Here is a 17,905-nt window from a genome sequence, read left to right as displayed (position 1 = left end):
TGATTTGCATTTCCCTAATGACTAATTATGCTGAGCTTTTTTTTTTTTTTTTTTTTGGAAACAGAGTTTTGCTCTTGTTGCCCAGGCTGGAGTGTAATGGTGTGGTTTTGGCCCACTGCAACCTCTGCCTCTCGGGTTCAAGCGATTCTCTTGCCTCACCCTCCCAAGTAGTTGGGATTACAGGCACCTGCCACCATGCTTGGCTATTTTTTTTTTTTTTTGTATTTTTAGTAGAGATGGGGTTTCACCATGTTGGCCAGGCTGGTCTCAAACTCCTGGCCTCAGGTGATCGCCTGCCTTGGCCTCCCAAAGTGCTGGGATTACGGGTGTGAGCCACTGCACCCGGCCTTGAGCATCTTTTTATGTTCTTATTGGCCATTTGTATATCTTACTTGGAAAAATACCTATTCAGACCCATTGTTCGTTTTTAATTGGACTTTTTTTTTTTTATTATTGAGTTGTATGAGTTCTTGTGTATTATCAGATATATGATTTGCAAATATTGTCTCCCATCATTTCATCTTCTTGATGGTGACCTTTGAAACCCAAAAGTTTTTAGTTTTGATGAAGTCTAGTTTATTTATTTTGTTTTTTTGAGATAGAGTCTCACTCTGCTACCCAAGCTGAGGTGTGGTGGCATGATTTTAGCTCACAGCAACCTCAAACTCCTGCCTCAGCCTCTCAAGTAGCTGGGACTATAGGCACACACAACCATGCCCAGCTAATTTTTTATTTTTTGTTTAGATGGGGTCTCGCTTTGTTGCCCAGGCTCTTCTCAAACTCTCAGGCTTGAGCAGTTTGCTTGCCTCAGCCTCCCAAAGTGTTGGGATTACGGACGTCAGCCACTGCACCTGGCTTTATTTGTTTATTTATTTATTTTGAGACAGGATCTTGCTCTGTCATCCAGGCTGGAGTGCAGTGGTGCAATCATGGTTCTCTGTAGCCTCAGCCTCCCAGTGTCAAGCAATTCTCCCACCTCAGCCTCCCCAGTATCTGGGGCTACAGGTACACACCACCACACCTGGCTAATTTTTATATTTTTTGTAGTGATGGGATCAGCACAGGCTGGTCTCAGACTCCTGGCTCAAGCAATCCTCCTGCCTTGGCCTCCCAAAGTATTGGAATTACAGGCATTAGCCACCATGCTTGGCCCTTGTTTATTTTTCATTGGTCACATTTCTGGTGTCAAATCTAAGAATCCATTGCCAAATCTGAGGTCATAAAGATTTACTTATATTGTCTTCTAAGAGTTTCAAGAGTTTTATAGTTTTATCTGTACATTAGCTTGTACTTAGATCTTTGACACATTTTGAGTTAATTTTAAACATATGATTAGAGGTAAGCATCCAATTTCATTCTTTTGCATGTGACTATTCGGTCATCTTAGACCCATCTGTTGCAATTACTTGTTGAATGTTCTTGACACCTTTGTTGAAAATCGGTTGATCATAGATGTATGGGTTTATTTCTGGACTCTCAGTATTTTCCATTTATCTTTATGTCTATCCTTATGCTAGTGCCATACTGGCTTAATTATTGTTGCGTTAGTAAGTTTTGATATGGGGAAGTGTGAGTTCTCTACCTTTGTTCTTTTTTAATTTTAAGATTGTTTTTGCTATTCTGGGTCCCTGGAAATTCCATACAAATTTTAGAAGAAACTTGTTGATTTCTACAGAGATGTCATCTGGGAATTACATTGGGATACAGGATTACATTGGGATAAGGATTACATTGAATCAGTAGATTGATTTGGGAAGTATTGGCATCCTAACAATATTAAGTCTTCAGATCCATGAACATGGGATGTTTCCATTTATTTAGATCTTCTTTAATTTCTATAACAATGTTTTCATAGTTTTCAGAGCATAAGTTTTACATTTCTTTTGTTAAATTTATTCCTAAGTATTCTTTTGTTTTGAGATGGAGTCTTGCTCTGTTGCCCAGGCTGGAGTGTAGTGGTGTGATCATAGCTCACTGTAATCTTGAACTCTTGAGTTGAAGTGATCCTCTTGCCTCAGCCTCCTATGTAGCTAGTATTACAGGTGCGCACCACCATACCTGGCTAACTTACGTATTTTACTCTTTTGGGTGCTATTGTAAATGTAATTACTTTTTAAATTTCATTTTGGATTGTTCATTGCAAGAATATAGAAATATAATTGATATTTGCATATTTTATATCCTGCAACCTTGCTTAACACATTTAGTAGTTCTAATCTTTTTTTTTGTGAATTCCTTAGGATTTTCTATATACAAGATTATGTCATCTGTGAGTAAAGATAGTTTTACTTCTTCTTTTCCCATTTGGAAGCCTTTTATTTCCTTTTCTTACCTAATTGCTATAGTTGAGAGCATCCAGTATGATTTTGAATACAAGTGGTGAATGCAGGCATCCTTGTCTTATGCCTGATCTTAGGAGCAGAGTGTTCAGTTTACACTATTAAGTATGATGTAAGCTGTGGATTTTGCATAGATGCCTTTTATCAGTGTGAGGAACCTTCTATTCCTAGTGTTTTGAGTGTTTTTTATAATGGAAGAGTTGGATTTATGGAGGTGATCAAGTGGCTTTTGATTTAGATTTTATTGATTTTACATTAATTCGTTTCTGGATGTTAAGGATGCCTATCTTGCATTCTTCAGGTAACTCTATTTAGACATGTTATATAATACTTTTTATATATTGTTGGATTCAGTTAGCTAGTAGTATTTTGTTGAGGATTTTGCATCCATATTCATAAGGGATATTGGTCTGTTGTTTTCTTGTGATGTGTTTGGTTTTGGCTCAGGATAACTAGATTTATAAAATGAGGTGGGAAGTATTCTCTCCTCTTTTGTTTTTTGGAGTGGTTTTTGAAGAATGGGTATAATTTTGCTTTCATTGTTTAGTAGAGTCCACCAGTGGATCTATCTTGGCCTGGACTTTTCTTTGTGGATAGTTTTTAAATTACTAATTCAATTTCTTTATTTATTATGGATCTATTTAGATTTTTTATTTCTTCTTGAGTCAGCAGAGGGTCTCCTCTGTTCTTGGGTATACCAGTGGAGTATACTCAAGCCCTCAGCTCCCCGTGTGTGTCCCTCCTGTGCTGCCTGCACCCAGAGTCCAGAGGGGACCGAGGTATTAGGGGACTGGTGTATCAGCACCGCCCCGAGCACGCACACACATGGCCGGGTTGCGACAGCACCTGGGCTCGGCTTCAACTTTGGTTGGAAATCGGAGTGGGCTCTGGGAGGGGCCAGGGAGCGGGAGTGGGCACTTCCAAACTGCAGGGGCAGGGGTGCTTCCCGGGCCACCGACAGTGCAGGGATGCCTGGGTCTGGAGCTGTGATTTAGTGGCTGCATCTGCGCCCAGGAGCGCGGGGCTCCTGCCCCTCCAACTTGGTAGGGGGCGGGGCTCCTGCCTGTTCCCGGCCCCCGCTGGCTCCACAGTGTGGGCAGCCCCTGCTATGTCTCCCACGCTGCAGCCAGTGTCTTCGCAGCGGCTGCCATCACTGCTGCCTAAATTGTCTTTTGAAATCCACCCGTTTTTTATCAAAGGAAATTAGTGGTATCCCAACTTTGTACTGATGAGAGTTTGGGGTTTCTTAATTTCTTCGGGGTGGGCAGTGCTCCTTCTCTGCTTCTACTTTTGAAACTGGAGAGAGGCACTTCGGAAACAAATGGTGACTATTGATTATCAGCCCAAATTGTTTTTTTCTATTGTTCATTAATTCTTTAAAGATATAAGTCCTTATTGTTCAATAAATTATTGTCTACAATGGTGCATGATACTACTTCCGACATTGGGGGAACAAACATACAGATGTTTATGTAATGGAATTTATGAAATTCTCCTATGCATGACCTTATGTTTGCCCTGGCATGAAAGTCTTTGTTGTTGCTCTGAAATATTGTTCTGAAATAATTAAGGTAGCTATGTTCTTGTGAGGAAGAGCCATTTATTGGACGTAGGTTTAAAAATTAGCCATTCTTCCGCGGTCTTTAAAGATTAAAACAAAGCAAACAAACAACAACAAAAAATCCTTCCATCGACATACTTTTTCAGTTTTTTGATATTAAATTGCAGATTATTGGCAGCCTGATGAGACAGGGGTCTAGAGACCAGGGAGAGAGTATGCAGAAGCAAGGTCCTGCCATTAGCTGTGTGAGGTATGGGAATCATGTAATTTCTCTGGACCTCTCCTGTAAAGTGAGAGGACCAGCTGATTGATGGATACTTTACAGCTGTTTTAGGTCTTTGACTTGAAAAATAATTTTTTTGAGCCCTTAAAAGGTAACTGATAGCAGAGGCCCTCTGAAAAAGAAGGGGAAAACTGGAGCTCTGCTATAAGAAAATATCCACTTAGGCAATCAGGTATCAGTTATATCAGTGCCTCTTCAACCTTAAGGTCCTTGTGATTCACCTGGAGATACGTTTGGGGAGGATGAGATTCAACATTTCTCATAAGTTTTTGAGTGATACAGATGCTGCTGATCCAGGGAGTACACCTGGAGTAGCAAGGAACCAAACTCTGTGAAAAGGAGGATTTCAGGAGCGAACAAAGTGGTGGGTGAATAAGGAAAAATTGATGGAGCAGGAGAAACAATAATGATATATATATTTTTAAGAGACAGGGTCTGGCTTTGTTGCCCAGGCTGGAGTGCAGTGGCGCAATTATGGCTCACTGTGGCCTCAGCTCCTGGGCTCAAATGGGAGAGTGGCTAATTTTTTTTTTTTTTTTAGGGGGAGAGATGGGGTCTTGCTATGTTGCCCAGACTGGTCTCAAACTCCTGGCCTGAACCAATTCTCCTGGTTTGGCCTCTCAAAGTGCTGGCATTACAGACATGAACCACTGTGCCTTGCCAAGAAGGATTTAAATGATGCCTTTGTTATTTTGTCAGTACAAATAAATTTCTAATTTTCGGTTAGAAGTTAATGAGAAATGAGGCTAGGTGTGGTGGCTCATGCCTGTAATCCCAGCACTTTGGGAGGCCAAGGTCAGTGGATCACCTAAGTTCAGGAGTTCAAGACCAGCCTGACCAACATGGAGAAACCCCGTCTCTACTAAAAATACAAAATTAGCTGGGTGTGGTGGTGCATGCCTGTAATACCAGCTATTCAGGAAGCTGAGGCAGGAGAATCACTTGAACCCGGGAGGTGGAGTTTGTGGTGAGCTGAGATCGTGCCATTGCACTCCAACCTGGGCAACAAGAGTGAAACTCCATTTCAAAAACAAAAACAAAAACAAAAAAGTTAATGAGAAATGAATGTCTTCTATAGGCATTCCTATTTGTAGACATTGTTGGAAAGTGAGTTCTTTCATATTGGAGGATTTTTTTGATTTTTTTTTTTTTGTCTTTTAACAACCCACTAGATCATAATATTAGAGGATATTTTTGTATTTATTCTAGCAAGCTGAAAAAATTTATTGACTAGCAGGTTTTTAAGGTCATTTTCATAGGATAGCTACTTTCACTTGATGCAGTATTTATATTCAAACTCCAGCTTTGTCTCTTGTGGTCACTTATCTAAGGATTTTGACTTTTAAAAAATGTATCATTATCATTGACAGAAAAAAACTCTTCTTTCTCCCTTACTTGGTTTAGTGTGTTCTCTAGGCAAGAAGATGAAAACCCATGAAGTTTTCTTTTCTGCCTGTGTTAGGCAAAGGTAAGACCCCCCTCAAGTGTTGTATAGTTCTTCCTTTCTTATTTTTTCTCCCTGAGACTTTTGAACCGGCTGATGCAGGAGTTAGCAGAGGATCACTTACTCTTTGGTTGGTTACTACTGATTTCTGTCCTTAGCTATGTCTTCAAATGGAGCTTATGCCTCCAAGTCTTCATCCTTTATGGTGTGTATCAGGAGCACTTGATACAGCAGGTCACTCCCTTATTCTGGATACATTTTTTTTTTTTTTTTCCACTTCCTTCCAGATGACTCACTTCTGGCTTTGTTTTGATGTCAGTGAATGCCCCTTTTAAGCTTCTGGTGGATTCCTCTTCTAATTCTTCTTCTTCTTCTTTTTTTTTCTTTGTTTTTGGAGACGGAGTCTCGTTCTGTCGCCCCAGCTGGAGTGCAGTGGTGCGATCTTGGCTCACTGCAAGCTCCGCCTCTCGGGTTCATGCCATTTTTCTGCTTCAGCCTCCCGAGTAATGGGACTGCAGGCGCCCGCCACCCCGTCCGTCTAATTTTTTGTATTTTTAGTAGAGACGGGGTTTCACCGTGTTAGCCAGGATGGTCTCCATCTCCTGACCTCGTGATCCACCTGGTTCGGCCTCCCAAAATGCTGGGATTATAGGCGTGAGCCACTGCACCCGGTGGGATTCCTCTTCTTCTTAACCTCTGTACCTCTCCTTTGTCTTCTAGGCTTGTGTCCGGTTTTCTCCAGATTTCTCATCATGCACCTTTCCCTTTCGTGATTATCCTTTTTATCCTTTTATCATAGCCATCTTTCATAGCCATGAAGATGACTGTGCTGTGTCCTGTGAGTCCTCCTAGGAAATCATTGGCATTTCAAGCGTGAATTTGGGTAATATTGTGCTCTGAGCTGCAAGAGAATGATGTTTCCTCATTCTTGTAGTCCAGTGGTATGGCATATTACAATTCTCCTAGGTATTTGACATATATAGTGAGACTATCTGGGATTTATTGAATACTGTTACTTTCCTCTCAAAAAGTCCAGTAAAAGTATAATACAGATGATTATTATGTTTTTTGAATGCTTGCTCCCAGATTTGAAGTTTAGTAATCTGACAATTTGTATGGTTACATAATGTCATTAGTAAAAACAAATGGTGCAAATATTTTTCAGAAAGTTTCCCACATATTTTGAAACTCATTATAAATTTGTTTACCTGTTATTTGTTCACTTCCATCAACTTCCAGTGTTTATCTAATTTCTTTCTTAGCATAAAGAGAGGACTTTGGATGGAGTTTTCGCTCTTTTTTCTCCTGGCATTTGTTTTTTTAAACTAGTTATTTTGAAAGAATTTTAGACTCACTTAGAAGTTGTAAAAATAATGGTTTCCCAATGAAAACAGTACAGTGATCAAAACCATCAAATTTGTTTTTGTCGTAGAGACTGGATCTCTGTTTTGTAGGCTGGAGTGCTGTGCCTTGATCAAAGCTCACTGCAGGCTGGCGCGATGGCTCACACCTATAATTCCAGCACTTTGGGAGGCTGAGGTGGGTGGATGGCTTGAGATCAGGAGTTGGAGACCATCCTGGTCAACATGGGGAAACCCCATCTCTACTAAAATACAAAAATTTGCTGAGCGTGTTGGCAGGTGTCTATAATCCCAGCTACTTGGGAAGCTGAGGCAGGAGAATCGCCTGAACTTGGGAGGCAGAGGTTGCAGTGAGTGGGATTGTGCCACTACACTCCAGCCTAGGTGTCAGAGCAAGACTCCGTTTCCCACCCCTCAAAAAAGCTCACTGCAACTTCAAACTCCTGGGCTCAGTTGATCCTCTCCTTAGACTCCTGAGAGTAGTTGGGACTATAAGCATGGACCACAAAGCCCACCTAATTTTTTTATTTTTTGTAGAGATAAGGTCTCCCTATGTTGCTTAGGCTAATTATAGATGTTAGCCACTGGGCCCAGCCCACCATTAAATTGACGTTAATATAATACTAAAGTTAAACTATAGATTTGATTTGGATTTTACCAAATCAAATTTGGATGCACTTTTTTTTTGTAGATAGTTCTAAGAAATTAATCCCAAAGAAAGTACCTTTTATTATTAGCTCCTTATAGTTACACCCTCCTGTAAGCCTAGCAACCACATGTCTGTTCTACATTACTATGATTTTGTCATTTTGAGAATTGGAAATGTAATTATTTAATATTTTACCTTTTTGGATTTTTTTTTTCATTCAGCATAATGCTCTTGAAATCTATCCAAGTTGCATGTGTCAGTTATGTTTTAAATTCTTAAGTTATATTGATATGGTGTGGATGTACCATAGTGTAACTAGAACATTGAGTTTTTTTCTTTAATGTAAGTTTAAAAAATCATAAAAAGGGATCAAAACCAGAGCAACAGCTAACACTTATTGAGTGCTTATTATGTGCCAGCTATTGTACTGAGTGGTCTACTGTATTCCTTTTTGTAAAAAACTAAAACTGTATATTTTTTATTTTTAATTGTGGTAAAATACATGTAACATAAAATTGAACATCTAACCTTTTTTAACTATATAGTTCAGTAATGGTAAGTAAATTGACATTGTTGTACAACCAATCTCCAGAACTCCTCATCTTGCAAAGTCAAAACTATATACCTATTAACAGTTCTCCTTTCTTCCTAGCCCCTGACAATCACCATTCTTAATGTTTCTGTGACTATTTTAGGTACCTCACATAAGTGGAATCATATGGTATTTGTCTTTTTGTGACTGGCTTATTTTACTTAACGTAATGTCCTCAAGGTTCATCTACATAGCATATGTCAGAATTTCCTTCCTTTTTAAGGCTGCATAATATTCCATTGTATGGGTATACCACATTTTCTTTATCCATTTATCCATTGATGGATGTTTAGGTTGCTTCTACCTCTTGGTTATTATGAATTATGATACAGTAAATCTGTGTGTAAAAATATCTCTCTGAGATTCTGTCTTTAGTTCTTTTGGATATCCACCAAGAAGTGGGATGGCTGGATCAAAACTTCTATGTTTAATTTTTTTTTTTTTTTTTGAGACGGAGTCTCGCTCTGTCGCCCAGGCTGTAGTACAGTGGTGCGATCTCGGCTCACTGCAAACTCTGCCTCCCAGGTTCATGCCTTTCTCCTGCCTCAGTCTCCCAAGTAGCTGGGAGTACAGGTGCCTGCCACCACGCCTGGCACTTTTTGGATTTTTTAGTAGAGACAGGGTATCACTGTGTTAGCCAGGATGGTCTCGATCTCCTGACCTTATGATCCACCTGGCTTGACCTCCCGAAGTGCTGAAATTAAAGGCATGAGCCACTGCGCCTGACCCTATGTTTCATTTTTTGTGGGACCTACCCACTGTTTTTCATAGTAGCTGCACCATTTTATATTCCCACCAACAGTGTACAGAGATTCCAATTTCTCCATGTCCTTGCCAACACTTGTTGTTTTGTGTTTTTTCCTACTTGCAGTCATCATTCTTAGGTTGAATATATTTTTGTTTTTTTTTGATAATGGATGTGAGGTGATATTGTTTTGATTTGCATATCCCTGATGATTATTGATTTTGAGCATCTTTTCATATTCTTCCTGGCCATTTGTATATCTTTTTTGTTGTTGTTTGAGACAGAGTCTCACTCTGTAACCCAGGCTGGAGTACAGTGGCATGGCCTTGGATCACTGCAACCTCTGCCTCCTGGGTTCAAGCAATTCTTTTGCCTCAGCCTCCTGAGTAGCTGGGATTACAGGTGCCCACCACCACGCCTGGCTAATTTTTGTATTTTAGTAGAGATGAGGTTTTGCCATGTTGGCCAGGCTGGTCTCGAGAACTTCTGACCCCAAGTGATCCTCCTGGCTCTGCCTCCCAAAGTGCTGGGATTACAAGTGTGAGCTACCACGCCCAGCTCATTTGTGTATCTTCTTTGGAGAAGTGTCTGTTCAGGTTCTTTTGCCTATGTTTTAATGGCCTAGTTTGTTTTTGTTGTTGTTGTTGAGTTGTAGGAGTTCTTTATGTATCCTGGATATTAGTTCCTTATCATATATATGACCTGCACATATTTTTTCCAGTTCTGTAGGAAACTGCATTCTTATTTAATCATCACGACACCACTCTACCTTTGTTTTGTAAGTGAGAAAGCCGAAGTACAGAGACGTTCATTAACTTTTAGTAACCTTCCACTGGTTGCATGGTTAGTTTGTGGTGGAGCAGGAATTCAAACTCACACAGGTTGCCTCCAGAGTCTGTACTTTCCCACCACATTATTTACAGCCAAGTTCTTGGCCAACTTTGTATGAAAACAAATGACCTTGGTTTCAATGATTAGCCCATGTGGAAGGCTTACTTTACGAGGCAGATTGGTCTACATTTTAAAAAAGTAGAGCTGATCCTCATTATTGGCAGACTCTGTATCATTCGTGAATTTGCCTACTTGCTAAAATTTATTTGTAACCCCCAAATCAGTGCTCGCAATGCTTTTGTGGTCATTTGTGGTCAAGTGCAAAAGAGTAAGAATTGAATCACCTGATGCTCATGTTCCCAGCTGATGTTAAACAACTGCTTTCTTCTTTCAGTTCTCATACTATAAGCAAGTGTCCTTTCATGGTCTACAGTATTTAGTGTCATGTTTTCCCCCACATTTTGGTAGGTTGTTTTTGGAGGCTGGTGTGGTGTTTTCGCTGTTTAAAGTGGCCTGCAAATGTAATACTGAAGTGCTGCCTAATGTTCCTAAATGCAAGAAGGCTGTGATGTATCTTGTGGAGAACAGACAGATGGTCCCTGACTTACAATGGTTTGACTTATGATTTTTCGACTTTAGGATGTTGTGGGAGTGATACACATTCAGTAGAAACCATACTTCAAATTTTGATTTTTGATCTTTTCCCTGGTATATTACATGCATTTTTGACTTAAAATATTTTCAATTTATGATGGTTCTATTGAGATGTAATCCCATTATAAATTGAAAAGCATCTGTATGTGCAATTAGATAAGCTTAGTTCAGACTGAGTTCTAGTGCTGGTGGCCATGATTCCCATAGTAATGAATCATCAATACATATTAAATAAGGTATCTTTAAATAGAAACACACAAAAAACTACATTATGTATTGATTGGTTGAAGAAAATGTTGTTACTAGAAGCTTGTAGGAATCTATCTAACCCTGTGTTTCTCCTCGGAGCAATGGCTCAGTATCTGCTAATTCATTGTTTACGGCGGCCTTATAAAACATAACTTTTGTGAATAAGGAGAATTGACTGCATTTCCTAACTGCCATTTAAATCAGTGTAACATGAAGGAAAGCCTCATTTATGTTAAATAAATGAACCGTTGTAGAGTCCCAGGGCATGTGAATCTGTGTTGTAATTCAAAAGGTCCAAGTGCTTTCACATCTGCCATATCAGCAACTCAGTGGTAGGTAGGGCTGGTCTATAGTCATTCTAGATAAGAAATCCAAGTAAGGAGAGGTTATGTGGGTTGCCTGAGGACACACAGATAGTTACTGGTATAAATGGTCCTGCAGCCCAATTTTCCTGCTTCATTTTTGGTGTGAATTTCCCTCTTCTGTTTTGCCTTTCTGTAACTAGCATAGCAAGAGGAAGTGAATGCTTTTTAAGTACCTGTAACATACCATTTCCAGGGCTAGTCACTGATGGGTTTGATCTCATTCGTCTCAGCAACTCTTTGTAATAGGAGATGCAGTTGGCTCTCCATATCCCCGGGTTTCACATCCATGGATTCAACCAACTGCAGGTTGAAACCTATGGATATGGAAGGCTGACTGTACCAGGTCATTATATATAATAAGGGACTTGAGCAACTGGGGATTTTTCATCTGTGGGGTCTTGGAACCAATCTCTCACAGGTACGGAGGGCCAACTGTAGTGCAGTCTTGCCAATGACTAGACTGAAAGGAAGTTAGGTATTTCACTGAAGACTTATGTGTTAAATAGTGCTGATGGAATTTGAATCTTGATCCTCCAAAGAATATGTTCTTTTGTTATTTTCTGCAGTTCTCTCCTAAATGTTTCGGAAGAGAGAATTAGCACAACATAAATGTATAATTCTCAGCCCAATTTACTAATGGTGTTGCAAAATATCTGATTAATGCTTCCAGCCATTTGGATTTATGGTTTCATTTATGTGTACAAAATATTAAAAAGTTAATATAGAAATGTCTTCTCAGATCTGTCCAAGTTTAATTTGCTATGCCTTAAGACATAATTATTAATTCATAGTGTGAATTCGATTATCATAAATGTTTTCTTTTTAGTGTGAAAGAAAATGTCTTTATTTAAAGCCCGTGACTGGTGGTCTACTATTCTGGGAGATAAAGAAGAATTTGATCAAGGCTGTTTGTGTCTGGCTAATGTTGACAATAGTGGAAATGGACAAGGTAAGCAATTTACAACCATGCATCTTGGATCAAAGCTTTAAAGAGATCAAATAAGGCTGGGCACGGTGGCTCACACCTGTAATCCCAGCACTTTGGGAGGCCAAGGTGGGCAGATCACGAGGTCAGGAGTTTAAAACCAGCCTGGCCAACATGTTGAAACCCTGTCTCTACTAAAAATACAAAAATTAGCTGGGCTTGGTGGCAGGCATCTGTAATCCCAGCTACTTGGGAGGCTGAGGCAGGAGAATCACTTAAACCCAGAAGGCGGAGGTTGTAGTGAGCTGAGATAGTGCCATTGCACTCCAGCCTGGGTAACACAGCGAGACTCCATCTCAAAAAAAAAAAAAAAAAGATCAAATAAAAATGACTTGCTTTTCAAAATATGTACTTTTTAGAACTTAATTGAACTATCTGAATTGTACTTAATTTTGAAGGTTTTTTTTTATAAGTAATAGGTAGCAGACTGTTAACAATAGTCTTTCTGTTTTGTTTATGTTCTGGTTTGTACTGATTCTGTCATATTGTTTGCTGGAATTTAGTACAAGTTATATGGCATCACTTCATTTGTATCAAAATTTGGTCTTGTAGGGGAGAGTTAGTAAAATATTTTGAATTTTGGAAAATTTCCTTTTGTAGAAATTCTTTACAAGAAAAATACATTTTTTATTGGACCTGGAAACCATTCATACCATAATGAAACTATACTAGCTCTATTTGGTGGTAGAAGACAATTGTTAAATCATTGCTTTCATTATCATATTATAATACTAAAACCTACATCCTAGCTTATTCTTATGCATCTTCATGCTTTTTAAGTGACCTTTAAAACAGTTTGATTCTGTATTATTGTATCATTGCTATTTGAAATTTGTATTTGGTTTATAGTCATGGGCTTTTTTTTTGGTAATCCAGATAGTCATTAGCCTCTTAAAAAGAAAACTTATTATAACTCTTCTTTCGTTTACTGCATATAAATATTATCCCCTTACATTTTTTAAAAATTGCTTTTCTTGCCTATAATTAAAACAGTGGAATCTGCAGGAAAATGTGAAAGGAGAAAACTGTGTTGGTAAAGCAGAAGAGTGGGAGTACTAAACTGCACTGAGCACCTGCTAAGTTGTTTTGAAGGAAAGTTTGGTTCCTCATTTTCCACTGATAGGAGATGGGAAGGCCTTCTATTCAGAGGGTATTGGGAGGTTCTTCAACCCTGCCTCTGCCCCCACTATTTGTTAAAGCATGTGATTCCCCAATTATTTGGCCATGTAAGAGTCATGCCACAGAAATACCTGCCAGAGAGAACAATTTCAAACCTACTTTTGCCCAAACTATCTAAAGTTCAGCTTGGTTGGAAACTATACTTACTGATTATCTGAATAACATACTGTTCACTCATTCATTTCTATTGGAGCTCCTTACTGGGGTGCCACCAGTAGATTACCAATATGCTGAGATACTGCTTCCCTCACAGTTTGTGGTGAGCTGTGAGCAGCTTCCTTTGTTTTCTGAAGCTTGCTATACAAAAATTATTACATATGTGTGTTCCACATAGACAAAAACACTGATCGTTGTGTTCCAAAGCCTGGATACCTGTGTCATAATATCCTGGGGTGGTTATGATGTATGAAGATTTTCTATCCCAGACACATGAGATGCTATAAGATTGTGTTATCCAGGGGTAGGTGGGGTGGTGTGACTTAGGTATCCTAATTTTTGATAAGCTCCAAAACTGAATGCTGGCATTCTCAAGTTCAAGAATTATTTTTGTTGATCTTATAGAATGGAAAGTTAACAAGAGCAGTTTTGGATATGCTCTGTTTAAGATAGAAACGTCTAGTATACCGAATAGAGGTAGAGATTTGGGGATGAACAATATGGTGTTTATGTTTGGAGATCTGAGAACAGGTGAAAATGCACAGGGAGAGAAGTTGAAATTAAGAAGGGAGGAAGTATAGGACTGTAACCTGGAGAATATGGGGATCAACGGGGGAAGTGTGAGAAGAGTAATAGATTCTGAAAAGAGCAGGCAGAGAGGCAGGAAAACTAATTAGGCTGGTACCTGAGAAGCAAAGTGTAATGATATGAGGATTGAAAAGTTTTTTTTTTTTTTTTTTTTTTAATTTTTCTTCTTCTTCTTCTTCTTTTTTTTTTTTTTTTTTTTATAAGACAGAGTCTCACTCTGTGGCCCAGGCTGGAGTGCAGTGGTGCAATCTTGGCTCACTGCAACCTCCACCTCCCCGGTTCAAGCAGTTCTCCTGCCTTAGCCTCCTAAGTAGCTAGGATTACAGGTGCCTGCCACCATGCCCAGCTAATTTTTGTATTTTTGGTAGAGACAAGGTTTTGCCATGCTGTCCAGTCTGATCTTGAATTCCTGACCTCAGGTGATCCATCTGCCTCGGCCTCCCAAACTGCTGGGATTACAGGCGTAAGCCACCACACCTGGCTTTTCTTTCTTTCTTTTTTTTTTTTTTTTAAATTGAGACAAGGTCTTGCTCTGCTGCCCAGGATGGAGTGCACTGGCATGATCATGGCTCACTGCAGCCTCAACCTCTCAGGTGTGCCCCACCATGCCTGGCTAATTTTTATTTATTTTATTTTTTTGTAGAGACAGTGTCTACTTGTGTTGCCCAGGCTGGTCTTGAACTTCCTGGGCTCAAGTGATCCTCCTGCCTTGGCCTTCCAAAGTGCTGGGATTATCGGCATGAGCCACTGAGCCTGGCCTAAAAGTTATCATGCTCTTTAGCAGCAAGTGGTTCATTAGTGTCTGTGACAAGAGTGGATGCGTAGGCACAGTGGTAATGAAATCTAGGTTTTCAGTGTATGAATGGGGAGTGAGTGGGAGGGGGGGAGAATATTTATGGCTCTTTAAAGAAACTTAGCTGTGAATGGAAGAAGGGAGGAGGATGATTTGGAGGCCATGAAGGGTCGAGGGAAGTGGGAAAAATTCAGTGTAGGATAGAGGGTTTCATTGATGGAGCAGGGACCCAGAGAGGACAGTCAGAGATGAGATCAGGTGTGCAGATGGAAGGTTAATCTTGAACAGATGTGGAAACTTTTTTCCACAGTGATAGAGGAAAGAAGGTAAGAATCTTTACAGATGTAGAGAAATTTGCAGGTCAAGTTGGGAAGTTGAAACAGTAATGTCAGTTGACCTCTACTTTTCTTGTAGGTAATCAGACAGTTAGAGAAGAGTTGCAGGGATCCTGAAATTGCTTTAGAAGAAGCCGAGTAAAACACAGAAAGATTCCTTGTTAATCTTGATCGTACAATTGAAATTGAACACCCCATGCATTTAAAGTGGTACTTACTTTCCTAATTCTCTCAACTCAAGATTCAGACTCTTGAGAGAGATAGTGAGAATGAGGGAGAGAGAGAGGATCTGAATAATACAATTTAGATTATATGCCAACCTGTGGCCTAGAGGGAAAGTTTATTACTAGAATTGGAGTAGAAAGCAAATGAGACTGACTAATGGCTTTTCATTTAATGCCTGCATGTTCATTAATTCCTGGGGAATCCCATATTTAATTGTAGCTTGAAATCTGTGAGAGTCAGACTTATCTGAGATCTGGTTACTATAATAGTCCTGCAAAGTATTTTAATAATCATACATATACATTTTGTTTCAGTGGGTTAGCTTGTTACCTTGTGGACTTGGCCATCCTGACCTCCTCTTATCCCTGAAGATAGGGCTCTATTGACCTATCCATGAGTCTTGGTTATTTAGTGAGTAAAAAGGCAGACAGGATACATGGGAAGCTTAGTGGGGAATATTTTAGGAAGGTTTAAAGGTTTAAGTCTTCTTCAACCCTTCTGGACTCCATTATAACAGTATAATTCCATTCTTCCTGATCAGTGCCTTTACTTTTACTTAAGAAGGCTGAAGAGATTTGTCAAGTCATTTGTTACTGTAATTTAAAACTTAAAGAATCAGTCTCTGAATTAGCTTCTCAGTGGTTAAGCCCCACTATCTGAGTCGTAAGTGGTGAGAAATGTTTCTGCAGAGTACCAAAGACCCTGAGTTTATTCTTTACCCTTAGATGACAATTTTGAGATTTAAACCTATCATTCTTTTGTTTTAAATTATCCAGTGCCCTTCGATAAAGCTATCTTACATGTGGTTTGGTGTTCCTCCTTGTTCAGTTGGCCTGTGGCAGCAGCTTTCCGGTCTACTAGAGTTTCACCTGCAGTGGGCACAGAGTCTCAGATGACTAGAGATGATAACTTGATTAATTGTTCTGTTACAATGTACAGTGCTACTTAACCCCACCTAGAATATGAATGAGAGTGTTCTGTGAAAGGGCATTTATTTAAAGTGACCCCCAAATACTGAAGGAGCTGAGAACCAAAGATTGAGGCAGACAAATCCAGTTTGTCAGTATATGGTGATTTATTAGGTGAACTTATAGGCAGAAATGTCCTGGGCAGTTGCAAGACAGGTAGCTCTCCACACCACAACCCCCAGACCTAGGGCTTGTATCTTGGGGAATAAAAGTATACATGCTCTGGAAAGAATGTGTAGGTGGCTATGAGTGTCACAGCCTATGATATATACAGCAATATCAAGTGCTGTTTTGGAGGAAAGGCAAAACTTAACAATGAATAGGTGTTTCTGCATAAAGAGTAATACATCAACTAGAGATCTTGGAGGAGTTCTTTGACTCGAGTTTGGTCAGGAGTCACATGGCAGATTAGCATTTAAAATAAAGTCACTCTTGTCCCCACAAAGAATCTTACTGTTTTGTACCCCATTTCAGGTCAAGAACCAATTCCCATACTTTGGAGGCCATGGCAGGTAGATGGCTTGAGTTCAGAAGTTTGAGACCAGCCCGGATAACATGTCGAAACCACATCCCTACAAAAAATACAAAAATTAGCTGGGCATGGTGGCACATGCCTGTATTCCCAGCTACTCAGGAGGCTGAGGTGGGAGGATCAATTGAGCCTGGGAGGTTGAGGCTGCAACAGGCTGTGATTGCATCACAGTACTCAAGCCTGGGCAACAGAGTGAGACCCTATCTCAAAGGAAAAAAAAAAAAAGGAAGAACCAATTCCAAATATGCTTGCATGTTTTCGTGCCTGCAGTTTATTTTTTAGTGCTCATTTCTATATCAGTTATCTTTTATTTTTGGCCACAAGTGGCAAGAAACTGATAAATTTAAGTACAGAAGGTACTGAAATGAATGTAAGATAGCTTTCCCAAATGCAGGCAGAGTTGAACTGAACAAGCCTTTAGTGGGGACAGGAATGGGCATGACTCTAGAGACCTTGTAAGTCTCCAGTATTGAAGTTCCCAAGATTATACCTCTCTCATAGGGTTATTATGAGGATTTTTTTTTTTTTTTTTCTTGAGATGGAGTCTCGCTCTGTCACCCAGGCTGGAGTACAGTGGCACCATATTGGCTCACTGCAGCCTCCACCTCCCGGATTCCAGTGATTCTCCTGCCTTAGCCTCCTGGGTAGCTGGGATTACAGGTTTACCACCACACCCAGATAATTTTTGTATTTTTAGTAGAGACAGGATTTCAACATGTTGGCCAGACTGGTCTTGAACTCCTGACCTCAGGTGATCCGCCTGCCTCGGCCTCCCAAAGTGCTAGGATTACAGGCCTGAGCCATTGCACCCAGCATTTTTTTTTTTTTTTTTTTTCCAGTGACAAGGTCTTGTTCTTTCGCCCAGGCTAGAGTACAGTGGCACGATTATAGCTCACTGCAGCTTTGAACTCCTTGGCTCAAGCAGTCCTTCCACCTCAGCCTCCCAAGTAGCTGGGACTAAAGAGGCATGCCACTGCACCCAGCTTTGCATGGCATTCCCTCTTTGTCTCTGTTCTGTCCTCTTAAAGGACATTAATTGAGTTCGATCACACACCTAATTAACTGTGACCT

The 17,905-nt window shown here is 39.9% G+C and overlaps 1 protein-coding gene across 4 annotated transcripts in view; it reads left to right on the top strand.

Annotated features, from left to right (window-relative positions):
- The window catches only part of BBS9 (Bardet-Biedl syndrome 9), a 617,615-nt gene that overhangs the window by 4,561 nt on the left and 595,149 nt on the right, over nt 1-17,905 (top strand). For 3 of the 4 annotated variants that reach the window (XM_030932359.1, XM_030932358.1, XM_030932357.1), the window contains exon 2: nt 11,900-12,022. In XM_030932359.1, the coding sequence (XP_030788219.1) occupies nt 11,911-12,022 (112 nt within the window). In that variant the 5' untranslated portion in view covers nt 11,900-11,910. Of the gene's footprint in view, nt 1-5,587; nt 5,652-11,899; nt 12,023-17,905 lie in introns of all 4 variants that reach the window. The other variant, XM_030932356.1, reaches the window with a different exon arrangement.

Source organism: Rhinopithecus roxellana, chromosome 6, assembly GCF_007565055.1.
Source record: "Rhinopithecus roxellana isolate Shanxi Qingling chromosome 6, ASM756505v1, whole genome shotgun sequence".
Taxonomy (NCBI): Eukaryota; Metazoa; Chordata; class Mammalia; order Primates; family Cercopithecidae; genus Rhinopithecus; species Rhinopithecus roxellana.
Note: the sequence above shows the minus strand (reverse complement) of the source record. Positions and strands in the feature narration are given on the sequence as shown.